Source organism: Colossoma macropomum, unplaced genomic scaffold (genome assembly GCF_904425465.1).
Source record: "Colossoma macropomum unplaced genomic scaffold, Colossoma_macropomum, whole genome shotgun sequence".
Classification (NCBI taxonomy): Eukaryota; Metazoa; Chordata; class Actinopteri; order Characiformes; family Serrasalmidae; genus Colossoma; species Colossoma macropomum.
The window spans coordinates 12979915-12997867 of record NW_023494797.1 but is presented as its reverse complement, the minus strand read 5'-3'; the positions used below and the strand labels follow the sequence as shown (position 1 = coordinate 12997867).

The following is a 17953-nucleotide window of genomic DNA, read 5'->3' as shown; positions in this document are numbered from 1 at the left end:
ACAGATTACACCTGTTACATTTTCCTTCGATTTACATTCTATAATGATGGGTTTGAGTATCACTTCTGAATTCTTTTCCATTTATTTCAATATCACTGAAAAACATATCCAATGTATTAAACATTTTAGATATATACTCATACCGATATATATGTCTAATTAACAGAAAAAATATAAAAAATATAAAAATTGTAGCACTGGGGTGGAGATACTGAAAAGTCTTTGTGGTTTTCGTTTCTGTTAAATTTGTCTTATTTTTTATCAGTTTGCTTCTTAGTTTTATCAAGTTTTTGTCTGTTATAATGGGATTAACATTCTGGTGGTACTCTAGTGGTATGGTTTGGATGTTTGTGGCCTGTCATCAGAACATTCAGTTTGAATCCCAGTGGTGCAGCAATGAAAAGGTAGCTAATTGTCAGTGCATTATCAACAATGTTTTAGCAGATACAAAAAAAAACTATAAAATCATCAGTCTCACTTTTTTGGATAGTTCATATAGTCCCCTATAGATTATCTACAGATGTTCAAATTGTTAACAAACTTTCTGTTGAAACTCAGTTGATTCTAAACAGTGGTGGGGTTAGGGTTAGGATTTGGACCAGGATTAAGACCAGGTCATCCTGGTTGGGTGTAGGTTTTGGGTTGAGGTTAAGGTTAGGATTAGGATTAGAGCCAGAATTGGAGTTAAAGAGCATTACAGTCAATTTAGTAAATGTTTAGTTAAATTTAACTTGAAAATGAAGTATCTACAAATCATCTAAAGTGGACTATCCAAATAAAGTGTTACCAAATCATCTATATCGGCTGATATTAACGGCCAACTAATATCAGTTGGGCTCTTCAGAATGTAAAGGATGTTTTTTTCTGGGCAAAAGAAGACCAAATGCAGTAACTTAAATTTTAAAACATAAAAAAATATCCTCTGTTCTACGCAGATGACAGATTGAAAGTGTGGAATCCACTCTCCCCACAGAGCTTCTCCGCTTCTTTCCGAGTGAGAGATATTATCAGTTTCAGTATGTCTTTGTTATCGCCAAAGATGGTAGACAGTCAACGGTAATGTTTTTCGGTGGAGCAGCAGCGGAAAATTCTGTCACTGCCAGCAGCAACAGCAGCATACCGCAGCGGTCAGTGGAACGTTCCCTCAAAAGTTCAGTTTTCCCAAGTTCTGCATCTTCCCATTAGTTGCAGTAGTGGAATAAACCAGATGTTTTTTTTTTTTCAGAAACAAGGATACTGTACCTGTTGATGTACAAGAAAGCCCAGCTTTAACAAATAGGCCATTAGAAACGTGTGTATTCAGGGAAACTTATAAAAGAGTGGCCATTGTGCTGGACATGGACAGGAATGCCACAGCTATTCCAGGAATGCTATCACAATGGCAGTGTACATGTGCCAGCATACTGCCTTCAGTCATGTACCACTGTACGGCATAGAGCAAAGCTTTTTTCAAGTGCCAAAATGTAAATGCTGTATAAGGGTTATCCCTCATATTAGGGTTGGACAGTATGGCAAAAATATCATATCATGATACTTAAAGACATTTTCATGATGTAATATTTTGACACAATGCACTAGTAGTGCTGCATTTAAAGACAGCTGTCCAAACTCTTCACAAACTGTGCAGCACTGAATCCGATTAAACAGGCCTAATATGCCCTCTTTTTTATTGAAACACGCAGATGGTCAGTGTTCTTTAATATGGATGGTATCCATGATATGCTCAGAAAAGCATATTATCATCTCCATAACGATAAACTAATGCTCTATTGCCCACCTCTATCTCAAATGTATGTACCCAATGGGATATTGAGGCTGAATTGATATTCTTGTAATGGGTGTAATGGAGCAAGGGCTATGAAGAGTTGCGTTATCACTTTACCGGCTATCAGTCCATCAATACAAGATCCATGTGCAGTGTTTTGCTTTGACACTTGAAAAATCCATATCTGTTAAAGAAGCGTCCACCCCTTCCCTCTCCTCGGCTCTATTTCCATGGTCTCAGTAATGCAGTCATTTGTTGCGCTGTCACTAGAAGCCTTGGGCACACCTGATTGTGTCTGATTTTTAGACACAGCTGTTAGCGAGCCGTGTAGATGAATTGGGCTATTGCCATGGGAGAGCAGTGGTGTTTAATCTCCACTGATTGCGTATACAGTGTGCGTGACGTCTCTGGAGGTATTAGCTGAGCTGTGATATGGCTCTCAGCGCACCCCCCAGGTTTCTCGCTGATGCGTTAAGGTCTGCCGGTTTAACCCCCACCAGCCCCACCATGCTCGAGTGTCTGCTTCCACATGTGTTGGAGTTAATTAGCTACAAAGCCAGCGTAGCTCCCCAGAGCATTGCAGGAGCAGAACAGACTCCATCTTTATTAAAGGAGCAGGACCCAAATGCTCTTTCTGCTCTCCTCCTTTTGTTTCCTTTGGCATCTCTGCTTTCACTCTGCCTTTGACTGGAAAGGTGGGTGTTATGAGACCACTTGTGAGGAAGCTTGTGCTTTGGACAGAGGAGAAGCGTGGACAGAGATTAACCCTTAAATGGACAGGACCCACTGGTGGGTCCAAAGTATTATTACCCATTTCCATAACCTAAGAATAGCTCAGGTAGTTTGCATTAAAGTCCCTGTAGTTACTCAATAATAAGCCTTAGTATGTAATAAGCCTGGGATTTTAAGGGGTTAAAGGTTCAAGACAAAGTGAAAAGTTTAAATATTGCTACATCAGTTGTAACCCTGCTTACTCACATACCTACAGTGGCACCACAGTGGTCTCTAGACAAAGATTTTCTGTTTAAGGAGAAGGAACCCCCCCTCTGATGGTGTATCTTGAAGGTAGGAGGACTTTTTGACAAATTGCAGCAACTCTGGGGTCGATTTTTGGGGATGAGCTGTTTTTTTCTGTCGTTTTATTACTCAAATGATAGAAATGACATGTCATATGAGGACAAGCGAAATCTATAGTTAGCGAGGTACCTCGCTGTCTAGAGACCTCAGTTTGAGTTAAACCAAAGCTGGCTTGGTTGTATTCATTAGCGTATAGGTCAGTTGCTAGGCTAGCAGTTATAATTGGGTGACATTACAGGGATTCCTGGCCATCGTGTGATGTATATGTGTAATACATGCTGGATGTTGTAGTAAGAGAACATGACCTAAAACATGAAAGTGAAATTGTTTATTAAGCAGACCTGGTAAAATGGACAGTGAGTGTAGATACAACATAATAAAGTGGTCAAAGACTGTAATTACAGAGGGAGGCACATATGAACACATACTGTACCAGCAGTTACAGAGCTGTAAGTTGCATTCATAATTAAAATGCAAACAGTGTTCTTATTGGACATGTTTAAAGAAGCCCCCTTCTACACTCTCCCCCCTTAGCTGTGTTTCAGCCCCTCTCTGTGCCTTCATTCATCCTTCCATCTCTACAAGTGTCTTTTTATTACCTATATTAACTCACCATCTGCAGCCTGAAATCACACACTACCCTAACATAATATTGTTAATCAATTAAATAAGAAAAGAGATGAAAGATGTTTATTCAGTACTGGGTTAGATGAGATGCTGTAGATTGGGCTTCTCATTAATGATCCCCCTACACTCACACTCTCTCAGTAACTGGGATTAGTAATTCATTGTTCATTTTCTCCAGTTAAAGCCGGTAGAGAAATGGAATACGTTGCGAAGTGCAGCCCATGCGTGTCATCAGTTCAAATCAAATTACCAGCGCTCGCGTTTCTGTGGGTGCCTTGCAGTCATTTGACCTTGTAATTTTATGGTAAACCGCGGCTTTGGGGAGGCTGAAACTTCCTCTCCGGGGAAATGAATCACTCCATAATCACTTTTGTGAGCTTGAAAAGGCGCTATTGCGCTGGTGATAATTATTAAACATGGGAAGCCAATGAGGAAGGGCACTGAGGTGAAAACCTCCACTCTTTCATAATGAGAGAGATGCAGAGCCGCCGCGCCTGTTTGTCCACATTATGGGACGCTTATCTGTGTGTGTGTGTGCGATGTTTGTTCTGCTCTGTGCTTCACTGGTTCGTTATAAGTGTAAGTGATGGCAGCAGATGTCATGCAGATAATTGTACATGTTTTTAATGTCGTTAGTAGTAGTTTTATTAAACAGACAGTTCTGGTTCTAAAATCTGATCCACATTGAAGGCTGTTGTAAAATATTTACCTAATACATACCTGACCACACTCATCAGTTGAATTCTGTATGCTTGGCAACTATAGAACACTGTTAAAGGGGAATTTCACCAATTTCGAATTCAGTTATTGTGATAGTCATTCAAAATAGTTTGATGAAAATGCTCCACTGTAGAGAAACTTAAGAACATAGTGATGTCTTTACAGTGGTGGTGATAGGAATCAGTGGTCACAATGTCTACAACACAAATATTGGCCTTTTATTTACTATCCTAAATGACCAGTGAACCCACATAACATTATGTGTAATGTTGATTTATGATAAAATGGTGATAAATCTGAAAAAAACAAAGTTTTTCTTGTCTTGTAATGTGCTGCATGTACCTCTCCACCATGGAAGGATTTTGGAAATTCAGGCCAAAACCTTATTATAAAACCACTATAAAACAATGTCTCAGGCATCAAGTGTGTCATATAATAACTTTTCATGGTTGAGCTTTTAGAGTCGAATGTCTGGTTCCAATGACTCCCCACTGTGAACAGTTCTGGCTTCAGAACAGAACATTCACATTAAACCACTCTGAATGACTTTGTGATAGATTTTGTTTACATCTCAGCCATTTAATTATGCAGAAATTTAGAAAAATCTGTTGAATTCCTCAACTACATTGCTTATTAACCACAAGCAATAATTGTTTATTGCAGTCATCTTCAGAATCCTCGTTCATGCATTTGTGGCCTTGTGGTTAGGTTACTGTATGCCCTCTTTGCTGGACTTCCAAGGAAGAGTATCCAGAGATTGTTGTATGTTCACTACACTGCACGTATTTTAACCAGGACCAGTACATTTCCGCACATCACTCTGCCTTTAGTTTTTGCATAGGCTTCCCATTAGAGAGAGAATTAAAAATTTTAATTTTGGATTATAAATGTCTAAATGTCTAAATGTCCAAATACTAAACTATGCTAGGTACAATAAATGTGGTTTAATATAGGATATTAATTCACCCAACATTGTCAGTTATGCTCCCATGTGGGAATATTAGTGTCGTGCTACGGTTTACATTAAAAATAAATTAATGAATAAACAACATTTTGGGGGGGATAAATTAGTTTTCACATGGTTTTAGAGTTGAATCAAGCTCGCATGCTGCTCCTACACACACACATACACACACACAGACATTTGATTTGTACGGAAGTCCATCGTTACTCCTTATTCTGTCCTGTGTTATTCATTCGTTTGGAAAAGGTCAGGATGTTCTGAGTGCTAATTTTGGCACCGCACAGCACCATCACGCTGCAGAGGAGTCCTCACAGGAGCCAGAAACTGCCTCTGCAGTCCGTCCATCTGACTGTCCAGAAAAGCATCTGAGAATCCATCCTGTTAGTCTTTCATGACTGCGATCCATCTCAGTAATTGGTAGTGAAATAGGGCTGCATGGCATATCATATGTTAATCATTATCACAGTGTCAGGCTTCATGCTACTGATATCATAGAAATTTTCAATATGGAGATTACTGAATGTGCTGTGAGCATAATGACCAATCACAGATGTGTGTAGATGAAGACATTCACAAAGAAGTTGGGTCAAAATAATACAAGTCTTTAATCAGTACTGTAATGTATTTGATAGGGATGACATAATAGCAATCTGTCATAATATAATCACCATCTGGTATTGTATCTATATCTTACAGCTCTGTGTGGATATAAACCACTTAAACTCAATTTTGTAGGTGTTGTCTTCAGTTCCTCACTACATATTTTAAAGAGTAGTTATTGGGTAATAAGCCTTAAGATTAATAACTAGAGAAGCCCAGAGTTTAAATCCTTATAATATCCATAAGTCATTCTAGAAATTTGCAGTTTGCATCACCTTATGACCAAGTTTGTTTCCAAAGATTTGTGATGTATTTAGCAATTAAACAAACATAAACAGTGAAAACACAAAGGAGAGCTCAATGTAAGATTTTGCATGTAGAATCTTTTTGCTTGAGATGCTCACGTAATTTCACTGACAAACTGCCTAAAGTAGGTTCTATAAGTTTGCAAGGCGAGGCAATTCCTACTACTGGGCCACGGAGACTGGTATCCTATGGGTAGGAGAGATGAAATAGTAACCAGAAGGTCATGGGTTTGAATTCAAGGACTGACCCACTATTCCTGGTTTTGCCCTTGGGCAAGACACTTAACCCCCCTCTGTCACAAGACTGGGCGTAGTTAGGACAAATTTCCTTTTTAGAATGAATAGACTATAATATAGTTCTATAACTTAAGTATCACTTAAGTAATACTGTATAGTGACTTAGGGTGACACTTGAGTGGTCCTATTAGATGAATTAGATGGACTCTCGGTAAAATGTCAAACATATGAGGGTTGGGATTAGGTTTTGGTTTGAGGTTAAGGTTAAGGTTAGGATTAGGGCCAGGGTTAGGGTTTGGTTTTGGGTAAGGTTGGTAAAGTTGGGTTTTGTGTAATGGAAGTAACATATTAACAATCCATCTACTTAATGTAAGTAATGTATCAACAGAACATCTACAAGATATTCACTTCAATGCATTCAGATGCTTCACTACTGCTGCTTCACTGATATGTTGTTGATGTTTTACTGATAATCTGTTAAGGGTTTATTAATTATCTACAAAGAACTACTCAAAATAAAGTGTTACCTGACTTAGTAGTCAGCCTTAAAACCTTAAGGCATGTTATTCAGTACATGGACTATAATGCAAACTGTCTGAGTTATTCTTAAGTTACAGAGCTGTGTAACAGAAGCTTGAACCTGCTTTAGGGGTTAAGGAATTTTAAAATGAGGAATTTGCATTTCAAATGTCCACTTCAGAGTGGTCTAGTGAAGTGTAAGGTAGATGTGTTTGTATGTGTTGGGGGCAAGGTGGGTGGGCTTGTATTTGGCTCTCCCTTTTTGCCCAAAAGTGTCCAGAATAATCAAAGAGCCTGCCAGTATTAGAAACAAGCTCAGAGTGATTATGATTATTATGGTGACTCTCTGAGGCCTTGTTGGTGCAGGACGTTGGAGAAAACATGGAGGGACGTTTCATACACCCCATCTCTCTCCCTCTGTAGTTTTCTAAAGCTGTTGTAGCTCAAAGCCACCTGCAGAAGGAGGAGAAAGTGAAGGCAGGGAGACAAATGTGGAGCGAAAGTTGCCGTGACTGAGAGCTTGATAAAGCAGAAGCCGGGTGGAGATTAAAGAGGGAAACGTTTCATTATTTATTTAGCGTTTTTTCTCTTGCTCTGTCACAGAGGTCCGGGTGACAGACCTTTGAAGAATTGGGACTTTGATGGTAATGAAATGACAGTTTTTTTTCTCCCTCTCTCTTAGTTTGTCTCAGTGGTTTGGTCTCTGCTTGTTGGAGCTTGTAGGTGTATATGTGTGTGTGTGTGTCAGTCAAATGGAGGTTTGTGTTTACATTTTGCTTATAAGTGTTAGTGATGCACCAAAATGAAAAGTCTCTGCAGAAAACCAGAATTCAAGACAAACTGGGTGAACAAATTTAACAGTAAACAGTTTAAATAAAATAAACTTACTAAAATGATTACAGTACAGGGGCTACAGTATCTGCCACATAAACCAACGTCCTCGACAACAGAGAATGGTGGATCATTCAAGGTAATAAAGTAATTTTTGTTATTCTCTGCACTTTGGCTCTGTTGTTTGTGATTTTTTTTCATCATTTCAAAAACTGAGGCTACAGATGGAAACCATGCTTCTTGTTTTGCTGTATTCTGCATATTGAGCAGGATGTCATGCTTTCAAGTGGTTTTAAGCCAGCAGTGGAGAAGTTCTTGGTTGTTGTACCTCCTCTTGATACTCAACATGAACAGTGATTATGTGAAATGGTTCCACATGGCCGACATTTTCACTGTTTATCTGCTGCTGCTCAAGCTGTTTTAACGCATCTGCACTTTGTGGTGTTTTACTCATTGTGTCTCACTTCATTATCTCATTATATTTACACTTATTGGTAAAGTCTTAGATATTGCACATTCATTGTAGGGATTTTTATGTTTTGTTTTTTCTCTTTTTCGGCCAAAAAATGTAAAGTGCCATTTTTGCCAACATTTTGTTGTACCTCTAATGTCTCTTTGATGTGGGGATGAAAATAGAACAAACAGTGGTACTACACACAGTGGCCGCTTTATCAGAAACACCTTGTAGGTCTGCTTTGCAGGTGTTTATGCACGATTAGCATTAACAACCTCTAGCTTTTCATCAATAGTCAGTTTCTGACTACAGCAGTAACACTAACTAATTTCTGATCTAATTTCAGTTTCTTTACAGCCAAATTGTTTGTCTGATTTTTTTATAAGCCTTTTTGTTTAATCTGAAACTTACGCTCAAGCTTAATTAACACATGAAACACTGGCACATTTCCAGTGCTTTCTATTAGCCTCTATATGAGTCTCAATATACAGAACATTTTTTTCTCTTTATTTTTTTTAACTCTTTACTGCCAACACAAAAATGTGGCTATTTCAGCCATTTCATCTGCTCTTCTTCATTAATCACATGATTTCTCAGTGTTCACTGCTTTGATTGTAATTTATGTATGTTATGCATCTCTACTTTAATACAAATTACAGATAGGATAATACATTTATATCAATAATGTAAGTGAGGGATGCACCTGGATTTTATTCAGTGATAGGTTATAGAAAGGCTTCTTGTGTAAAAGCAACTGAGTGCTTGTTTGCCCACCAATCTAACCAATCACTGGCCACTCACATGTGTAATTTGCTGCGCTTTATCCATTGCAATGTGAAACCAACCAAACCAAAAGAAAGAGATAAAATGTCACTAAAAATCAGACACTGGTTTGGGCTTTAGAAAGCAAACTAGTTGTGAAAACAGCCTAAGAAGCCTTCGCTGGATTCTCCGAACAAAACACTCACTTTAATAGGACAAATGGGCTAAACTGACATTTTGAATGTGTAAAAGAAAATTTAAGAAAATAGGTTTAAATATCATGGTTCAAATCAAAATTAACAGACCACTAGCTGTTTAGCACGGTCAGTCATGTGCAATTGTGTTATGCCATTTTGGTACAGGCGTAGCAGCATTCAAATACAGTGTTAACACACTTACCTGACTTACACTATTTATGTCTTAGGATTGTCAGTATATTTTTGCAGATTGTGCAAGCTGTGCAGCAGCCGTAGATGGAAAAGGTGGCCAGTTAGTGAAAGTAGAATCTAGGAGCTTCTGAATAAGTGGGCAGTGAGTGTATGTGTGTGTGATGAGCATGTCTGGGGGCCACACACTCTCTCCGATGCGAATCTGGTGCCACTGATGCTGCAGCCTTATCGTCCTTTAGCCTGCAGGGTGTATTGATTTAGAAAAGGAGGAGCTGTCCTACAGGAGCCTGTCACTCACCTTCAGCAGAAATCAGAGTGTGTTGATGAAGTTGTCTCTGTCTGCTCGTCACCTTTCTGCTCTCTTACAGGCATAGAGAAGCACCAAATGCAGTTTCTTGTCCTTCCACTTTAACCCTATATATATTTGCTGCCCTCCCAAAAAAGTAGTATCTTTACAGGGGAGGGCAAAAACGTTCTTTACTTTTAATGTAAGTCAATGGAAAGAGATTTTTTCTGAGGAATTTTGGTGCATTTTTATTGGTCCATTCATCATGAAATTTTCACACAAAGTAAAGAATTGTCAGGACTGCAGATTAGATATAGATGCAATAGATACCACATTTGTGTTTGTATGTATTTTTGGCTTCTCTTTATTTGGACAGTCCACTATCATCCCCTATAGACTGTCTACAGATGTTCAAATTGTTAACAAACTATCTGTTGAGAGTTGATTCTGGGTTAGGGTTAGGATTAGAGCAGGTTTAGAGTTAAAGAACATTACAGTCAACATAGTAGATATATAATTGTATGTAACTTGAATGTAATTTAAGTATCTACAAAGCATCTAAAGTGGAAATAAAGTGTCACCCTATTTTCTATGATTTGAATTTGATAAAAAGTACTTGCACAACTATTATTGCTGCTGTGGACCAACAGCTGGTCTGTTTTCTCTACTGTCCTGTGCTCAATGGTTGTATAGTTGTAGTTATTGTATATATAGAGAAGATGTTTTTGTGTGTAGTGTTTGTATAGTTTGTCTGTGTCTGTTGTATTTATTGTCTGTTGTCTGCAGTGTTGTCTGCTGCTGTTCTGTACCTTTTTGTGGGAAGAAAAGCCATCCTTTTTGTGTTGTTTTGTCAATGCTTCATATCCAAACAAGCAGAAAAAATAAGAAGTGCAAGCTCAAACCTGTCGAAACAGAATTTATCAACCTTGCATCTCCATTGTAGTTGTGTTTCTTGTTTCTACATAATTTGAGAATATCTGCTGTCCTTTACATTGTTTCCAAATTTCCTGACCAACGTAAACAGTCACAATAGGCTTAGAATAAAATATTGTTACATTAACTTACATTGACAGTTAAGAATGATTTTCCTTCTTCAGATACAGGGTTTTGTTCCAACAGCGACGAAATGTAATTCATGGTGTAATAACTATGTAATGGGCTATGTGATTCATGTAATTATATCTGAATCGCATGGCAAAACAGAGGAATAACTCCCAACTTCTTAGCGTTCAATAAATGATAGCCTTTTTGAAGCCTTTCCTCTCCCTGTATGACAGGCATTGACTTTTACAGTAAACATGGTTAGTCAGTCGAGCAGAGATGAATGCTGGAAGCTCCCTTCATCGCTTTTTCCGCTGGGTGATTCCGAGCAGGTGTACAGTAATAAGAGTGATACAGTATCAGGCCCTGTACAGTCACTTTCATTAGTACGGGATTATCCTGATTAGCTGCAGCCATATTCCCACTGATAATGAAGCCCAATTACTTCTGGTGTTCGCTCAGCAATTGGAACAGTGGGAGACGGATTTTACAAGACCAGTTTGAGCTCCTTAATGTGATACAGCAGATGATACCAACATATTCGCATTACTGGACCTTTATCCCACTGATGAGCACTTAACTTCAATGATCTTCTTTGGAACAATGTGTTCGTTGGCAGTTTTACTTCAGGATTTACCAGCTTGAGGGAAAAAAGGAGAAAAATGCTGAAATTTCCTGCTTGATTATACTACAATGCTCAATTCAGACTAACTAACACTAATGCATTTCCTCTTAAAGCAATATGTCCTTTTCACAAAAAAACGAAGTGCATAAACGCTGAGTAAAACACGTTCAGGTATTGCCTTATGAACAGTGACTAACCTCAGAAATACAGGCATTCGTATCACTTCAGCTCACCACAGAAAGGTCTCTCACTTTATCTTTGTCATAGTTGCCAAGATTGGAATACGAGGATGTGTCCAGAACTGTTGCTAAATAAAGGATATAAATGATTTGTGGAAAAACACCTTCACAGCTATCAGAGTACAATAATGTCAGCTAACATAGAGTCACAAATCAATGGACAGGTGAAAATAACTATAACCAAAATGCTAGATTAGCCATGTTAGCTGCAGATGTTGAAACAGCTCACTAACAATAACCTAGCAGGCAAAAAGCTAAACACGCACACATGCCAGCAAGGGGGTGTGTTGGTCAGGGCGTCATGGTCTGTAGTGATGTTTTCCACAAATACTGAATCTGCTCCCCACTGATGACCACTGATCTTCGTTTACCCAAAATGTTGATTGGCTAATGTTGGTGACTAAAGTGTGTTTCTTTAGTTTTGCGCTGGAGCTACAAGGCTAATGTAGCTTTCAAGTAAAGAAAGCTTATACCTTATCAGTTAGCATTAGCATCAGACTGAATGCTTTAAACTATGCTAAGTTGCTAAGTAAGCCCAAATAGGCTTGCTTTTGTGTTCTGTAGCACTCTATGACACAAACAGTAGCAGCAGCTAGCTTAAAGCATGATATTCCTGTTTTTTAATAGACAGATAAACAGAAGTCATACATGGCTGAGGCAGGTGAGTGATGATTTAGGCATAGAGTCTGCATGAAGCTAATTAGCTGAGTATAAGCTTCCATTACTTGTTAACTACATTAGCATCGCAGCTCCAGGCAAAAACTAAAGAAGCAAACCCAACATTTAAACACCAAATATCTTGGCTGACTCTCTGTATTTGAAATAAGGGGAAATCAGATTTTTTGCTGAGCTTAAACCTTTAACCAGGATACGGTTTGAACTGTTTTAAGGTGTGAGTTGTGCAGCTTGGAACTAAACATGCACTCATGCCAGCGGCTGGGCGTGCCGGTCGGGACGTCTTGGTCTGTATCACCACTGTAGACGATTTCCACAAATACTGAATCTATTCTCCACTGATGACCACTTCTCTTCATTTACCCAAAATGTTGATTGTTGATTGGAAGGTTTGAACTGTTTAAAGGTGTGAGTTGTGCAGCTTAGAGCGCAGACCCCATTATGAGTGTGTGGCTGTGCCCATGTGTTCTCTGTTTAGTTTATTTATCCTTTGCCAGGCTCTGATTAATGTGTTAGCCTCTTAATGAAAGTGCTGGAGCACTAATTAGACATGACTGGACAGGATAATATCAGTGAACCGCATCTTCGCTGCTTCACGCAGAACATGTTGGAATCCGACATTATTACAGGGTTGGCGTTCTCATTAATGCGGTATTGTGGAGTCTGTCTGTGTGCTGTGATTCTGAGATTAGGTCTGATATTTTGTGATAGCATGAGCTGAGTGCAAACATTTGATTGGTTATGTTAACATTTAGTGTTTTTAACTTTGATGTAATCCATACCAGGGTTTATTTTTTTTTGTATTTTATTGTTTCTTTTTATGTCCATTCAAGACATTTGTATGATTTTATTTACCTAAAATAGCCATAATTCATTTTCACATGACCATTTCCCAACCTCTTTTTATCCCTTAGAATTTTTGTTACTGTGCCTTTAAGACTGAAGTATGTAAATGAAATATGTAAATTAACGGCCCTGTTTTGTGACCCATTCAAAAAGCAGTCTGGCCTGATACACTCCTTATAGCTTCAGTATGGGTGGGGCTAAACTGCTGTAAGCTGAATAGGTGGAAATATGTAAATGTGCTGGGATTTGTGACATAGCAAAAACAGTTCATTCTAAATGGGCTGTTTTTGCAGTTTAGTTCCCATATGAACTGTATGAGCTGGGGAGTACATGATATGTTAGATAGAAACTTGAGGACATTTCAGTTTTCTATGATATGGACGCTTTAAGTAAATAAAATGTATTTCCACCACTGCCATGTAGTCAACAATCAGTCAGCAATATTTTTGTTAGCAAAGCATGTTTTGTTTTGGATGTGTGATATGAAATGAGTTTGGACAATGCTCTGTAGGTCTACATGCATTACAAATGAATGTAAAAATAAAATAAATCAATAAAAGTAATGTAATAAGCCAACACATTTCCATGTTCTTTATTTGAGAATATGCAGTGATGTTTGGGCTTGCTTGATACATCAAGTGATAAAAAATGTAATTGTTTTTGCGCAACATCAAAACCAGTTTATGACCAGAATTTTACCCATTTGTCCATCAAACCAAATCATTTCTGGACACATTGACTGGCACCACAATTTTCTCAGGCAAACTCTGATCAGTATTGATATAAAGTTTCTCTCTCTCTCTCTCTCCCTCTATCTGCAGGTGGAGAGGGAAATAGCCATTCTGAAGCTCATAGAACATCCTCATGTATTGAAGTTGCACGACGTCTATGAAAACAAGAAATATTTGTAAGTATACTTGTGTCTTATGTGTGCACGTGTGTCAGTTAGGAAGCCTCCTTATTGATGATGTTGATGTCTGTGAAATTAAAAATACATATTTGTCATGTAATATAATTATCATGCATGTTGTGTTGCAAGTATTAAAGTATTAAAGTAAAGCTCTTATTTCATTGTGAGGCTTTGTTTGGAATCAAAAGGGTTACATTCTTAAAATGCCCACAGAAAATGGTCCAGTCAGGGTTTTTTCTCCATGGTATGTAGGTAGATACAGTGAAGCAATCTCTCCTATTGGTTAGGACTTCAGGAGCTGAACTGAAGGCCTTAAATAACTCTCAACTCAATACTGACTTGTCCTTAAATGGCTTCCAACTTGACTCTGTTCACCCTTTAATGACTCACAACCCGACTAGGACTCGCTCTTAAATGACTCACCATTCAACTCGGACTCGCTCTTAAATGACTCGCCATTCGACTCGGACTCGCTCTTAAATGAGTTGCATTTCAATTCAGACTCGCCCTTAAGTGACTCACCACTCGACATGGACTCACCCTTAAATGACTCGCAACTGGACTCAGACTCACCCTTAAATAACTCACAGCTTGACCCAGATTCACCCTTAAATGACAGTTCGATTTGGATGTACCTTTAAATGACTTTCGGCTTGACTCTACTATTAAATGACTTGCAATTCAACTCGGACTTGCCATTAAATGATCCGCATCTCGACTCAGACTCACTCTGAAATGATTCACAACTCAACTTTGATTCACCCTTAAAAGACTTACAAGTCAACTCAGACTCACCTTTATATCAGATTAACTACTAACATAATCATGAACTGGCAGAGGAATCAACAAATCTCATTTTGATTTACAGTGGGTGGGACCAGTTTAGTGAGAAGAACATCACTGACTTTGAATACGAGTCACAGTCTGACCAGATTATAGTCAGTTGTTAGGAATGGAAAACAGCAGCAGCTCTATGCTGCGACTCCTTACAGAAAGAGTCACTGTAAAACTGTTACAAGCTAAAAAATATGTTAATATGTTACAATCTTCAATTAAAACATATGGAGTGTCTTTCACAAGCTATAAATGTGTGGGTTTCATCTAGAACAGCCAAAAAATGTTCACGTGGATTGCTGTTATCTTAGCGCTAACATACAACTAGAATCCCATAGGGGCACTAGAAGAAATTAGCATTATCGTGGCAATGTTTGTTTCTCTGTTTGTGACCGAATTTAGACGTTTGTGTCCAAACCTGTGGACTCAGCACTAACAGTCATGGTTCACCACAAGTGTATATGTAGGATTTTATGATACAGGCTGTGCTGCTCATATTGCAGGACACTCTCTGCTCCCCCCCCCTCCTCTGCCATCCATGCTCTAGAGGCTGAGCCTAATGTAGTTTTCAATAATTGATAAAAGCGCGACCGAGGAAGCTGCCAAGGAATTTGTTTTCTTAATATTCTGATGACACAGATGGATAGTGCATGCAGCCGTAAAGTGTTTGCCTGTAAATGCTTCTACACTCGCAAATCAAGTAGGAATCCATCCCTAATTTAAACGGCCCTGACAGGTAATCGCATGAGAAAATCCTTTAATCGGCTAATAAATCAGACCCTCTGTGTGTGTGTCTGTCTGTGTGTCTCTTCTGTGTGCAGCTGTGTGTGACGGGGCATGTGTGTCAGTGTGTGACTTCTTTGTGAATATGAGGACAGTGTACATGTTTGCCTGTGACAGAGAGAAGAAGACACAAGCACATCAGACTCGAGTCGCATGTCGAGCTTTTTGCAACTGGACTCAGACTCGCAGCTAGACTTGAACTTAAATGACTCGCAGCTGGACTCTGACTCACTCTTAAATGACTCACAACTCATCTCAGACTCACTATTAAAATATGTGACCTTAAATGGCTTTCAACTTGACTCTGTTCACCATTAAATGACTCGCAACTCAATTAGGACTCACAACTCAACTCAGACTCACCCTTAAAATACCTGCAACTCAACTGGGACTTGCCCTTAAATGACTCGCCACTCGACTCAGACTCATCCCTTAAATATCTCTCAACTTGGACTTTGGACTTGACCTTAAATGACTTCCAACTTGACTCTATTCACCCTTAAATGACTCACAACTCAACTGGGACTTGCCCTTAAATGAGTTGCAATTCAACTCAGACTCACCCTCCAATAACTTGCCACTCGACATGGACTCACCCTTAAATGACTCACAACTCGATCTGGATGTACCTTTAAGTGACTTTCAGCTTGATTCTACTATTAAATGACTTACAGCTCGACTCAGACTCACCAGTGAATGATTTGCATCTCAACTCAGACTTGCTCTCAAATGACTCTTAATTCAACACAGACTTGACACTAAATAGCTTGCAACTTGACTTGAACTCTTAAATGACTTGCAACTCATCTCAGACTCACCCTTAAAATACTCGCAACTCATCTCAGACTCACCCTTAAAATACTCGTAGCTCAACTCAGACTCGCCCTTAAAAATGACTCCTCTAGTCCTTCATCTGTGGTTAGTTTCCGACCACAGGACGCGGTGGGCTGGATATTTTTGCTTGGCAGGTCGATTAATGAAACCGTGAGACCACTGATGATTAGGCTAAAGGGGGGATTAACAAATTATACAGAGAAAAAGATGAAATGCAATCTTTAATTGCAGAACTAAAAAGCGCCTCTGTCTTAAGCTGGCCTAATAAAGTGGTCAGTAAAAGTGTACTGCTGTTGTCATAAGAAATCGACGACAAAATGGTAATGGGGAGGAGAAATTTCTAGGTTGAATATATGTGAGTGTAATAATATTTTATTTCAAATTATTTTGGGTGATCTCTATTTGTATTCATCATGGGAACGACAAGCAATGTAAAGGGCAGCATTTCAAATAGTGTAAAAAACAACACTCACTCACACAAACAAAGCAAAAAGGAGTTGAATGTGATTATAAGTGAGTTACTAGTGCTGAGAAAAGGTGCAATTTTCTCTGACCTTCACTCAGAACCTCACTTACTTCTGCCTACCTTCAGGCATATTTTTTTGTTTTTTTTTTTCCTTTTCTTTAAGTATACATGCCCTCAAATACTCCAGATGGAACTGTGAAAAGGTTGAAGATGAGTGAAAAAGACTTTGACACATCAAGCACCTCTAGTGCTTTTGTCTGTTTGATGAGCGGAAATCGACTGTTCTGTTTTTGTGCTTTGTTTCTGGCAGATATTTGGTTCTAGAGCACGTGTCAGGTGGTGAGCTGTTTGATTATCTGGTAAAGAAGGGCAGGTTAACACCCAAAGAAGCCCGAAAGTTCTTCAGACAGATCATCTCCGCACTGGACTTCTGCCACAGTCATTCAATATGGTGAGTTCAGTTCTCATGTATTAATCACTGTAACATAAAACCCTCTATTGCTCTCAGTTCATATTCAAGATTCAAGATTCTTTATTGCCATACATTAGTATTAGTGGTACTCACTCTATTATTATTATTATTATTATTATTGACTGCTGTCAAGTTGATTCTGACTCTTGTTGACCATATGGACAGTGTTTCTCCAGAATATCCTGCCTTCTGTTTGGGTCTTCAGGCTTCTGAATGTCTTGCTCAGAATTCCTCTGATTGTTTCCATCCATCTTGTAGTTGGCCGTCTCCTCTTTTATCTTTAGCTGTTACAAGCATAATGATTTTTCCAGTGAACCAGTTCTTCTCAGAATATGCCCAAAATAAAAGCTTCAGTTTGGTTATCTGGGCTTCGAGTGAGGATGAAGCTTGATTTGGTCAAAGATCCATTTGTTTGTTTTCTTTGCCGTCAAAGGTTCTCTTAAAAGTCTTCACCAACACCAAAGTTCAAAGGCATCTCACTTGTTTATTGTCCAGCTTTCATGTCCATAAGAGGTGAAACCACCAAGAAGACCACAGCCTGGACAATTCTGATCTTTGGTAGAGACAGATCTTTTCGAGCTCCTTCATTCTTGTTCTGCCGAGTGCCAGTCTGTGTTGCATTTCTTCAGTGTTGAAACCTTTGTTGGTAATAATTGATTACAATAAGCCAAGGCTGTCCACCATTTCCACAT

General features: G+C 38.8%; 1 protein-coding gene across 1 annotated transcript in view; it reads left to right on the top strand.

Moving 5' to 3' along the window:
• brsk2b (BR serine/threonine kinase 2b) overlaps positions 1 to 17953 on the top strand; it is a 216835-nt gene that overhangs the window by 133067 nt on the left and 65815 nt on the right. Inside the window, exons 3-4 of the mRNA XM_036584321.1 lie at positions 13784 to 13869; positions 17100 to 17240. Coding sequence (XP_036440214.1) covers positions 13784 to 13869; positions 17100 to 17240 — 227 coding nt within the window. The remainder of the gene's footprint in view (positions 1 to 13783; positions 13870 to 17099; positions 17241 to 17953) is intronic.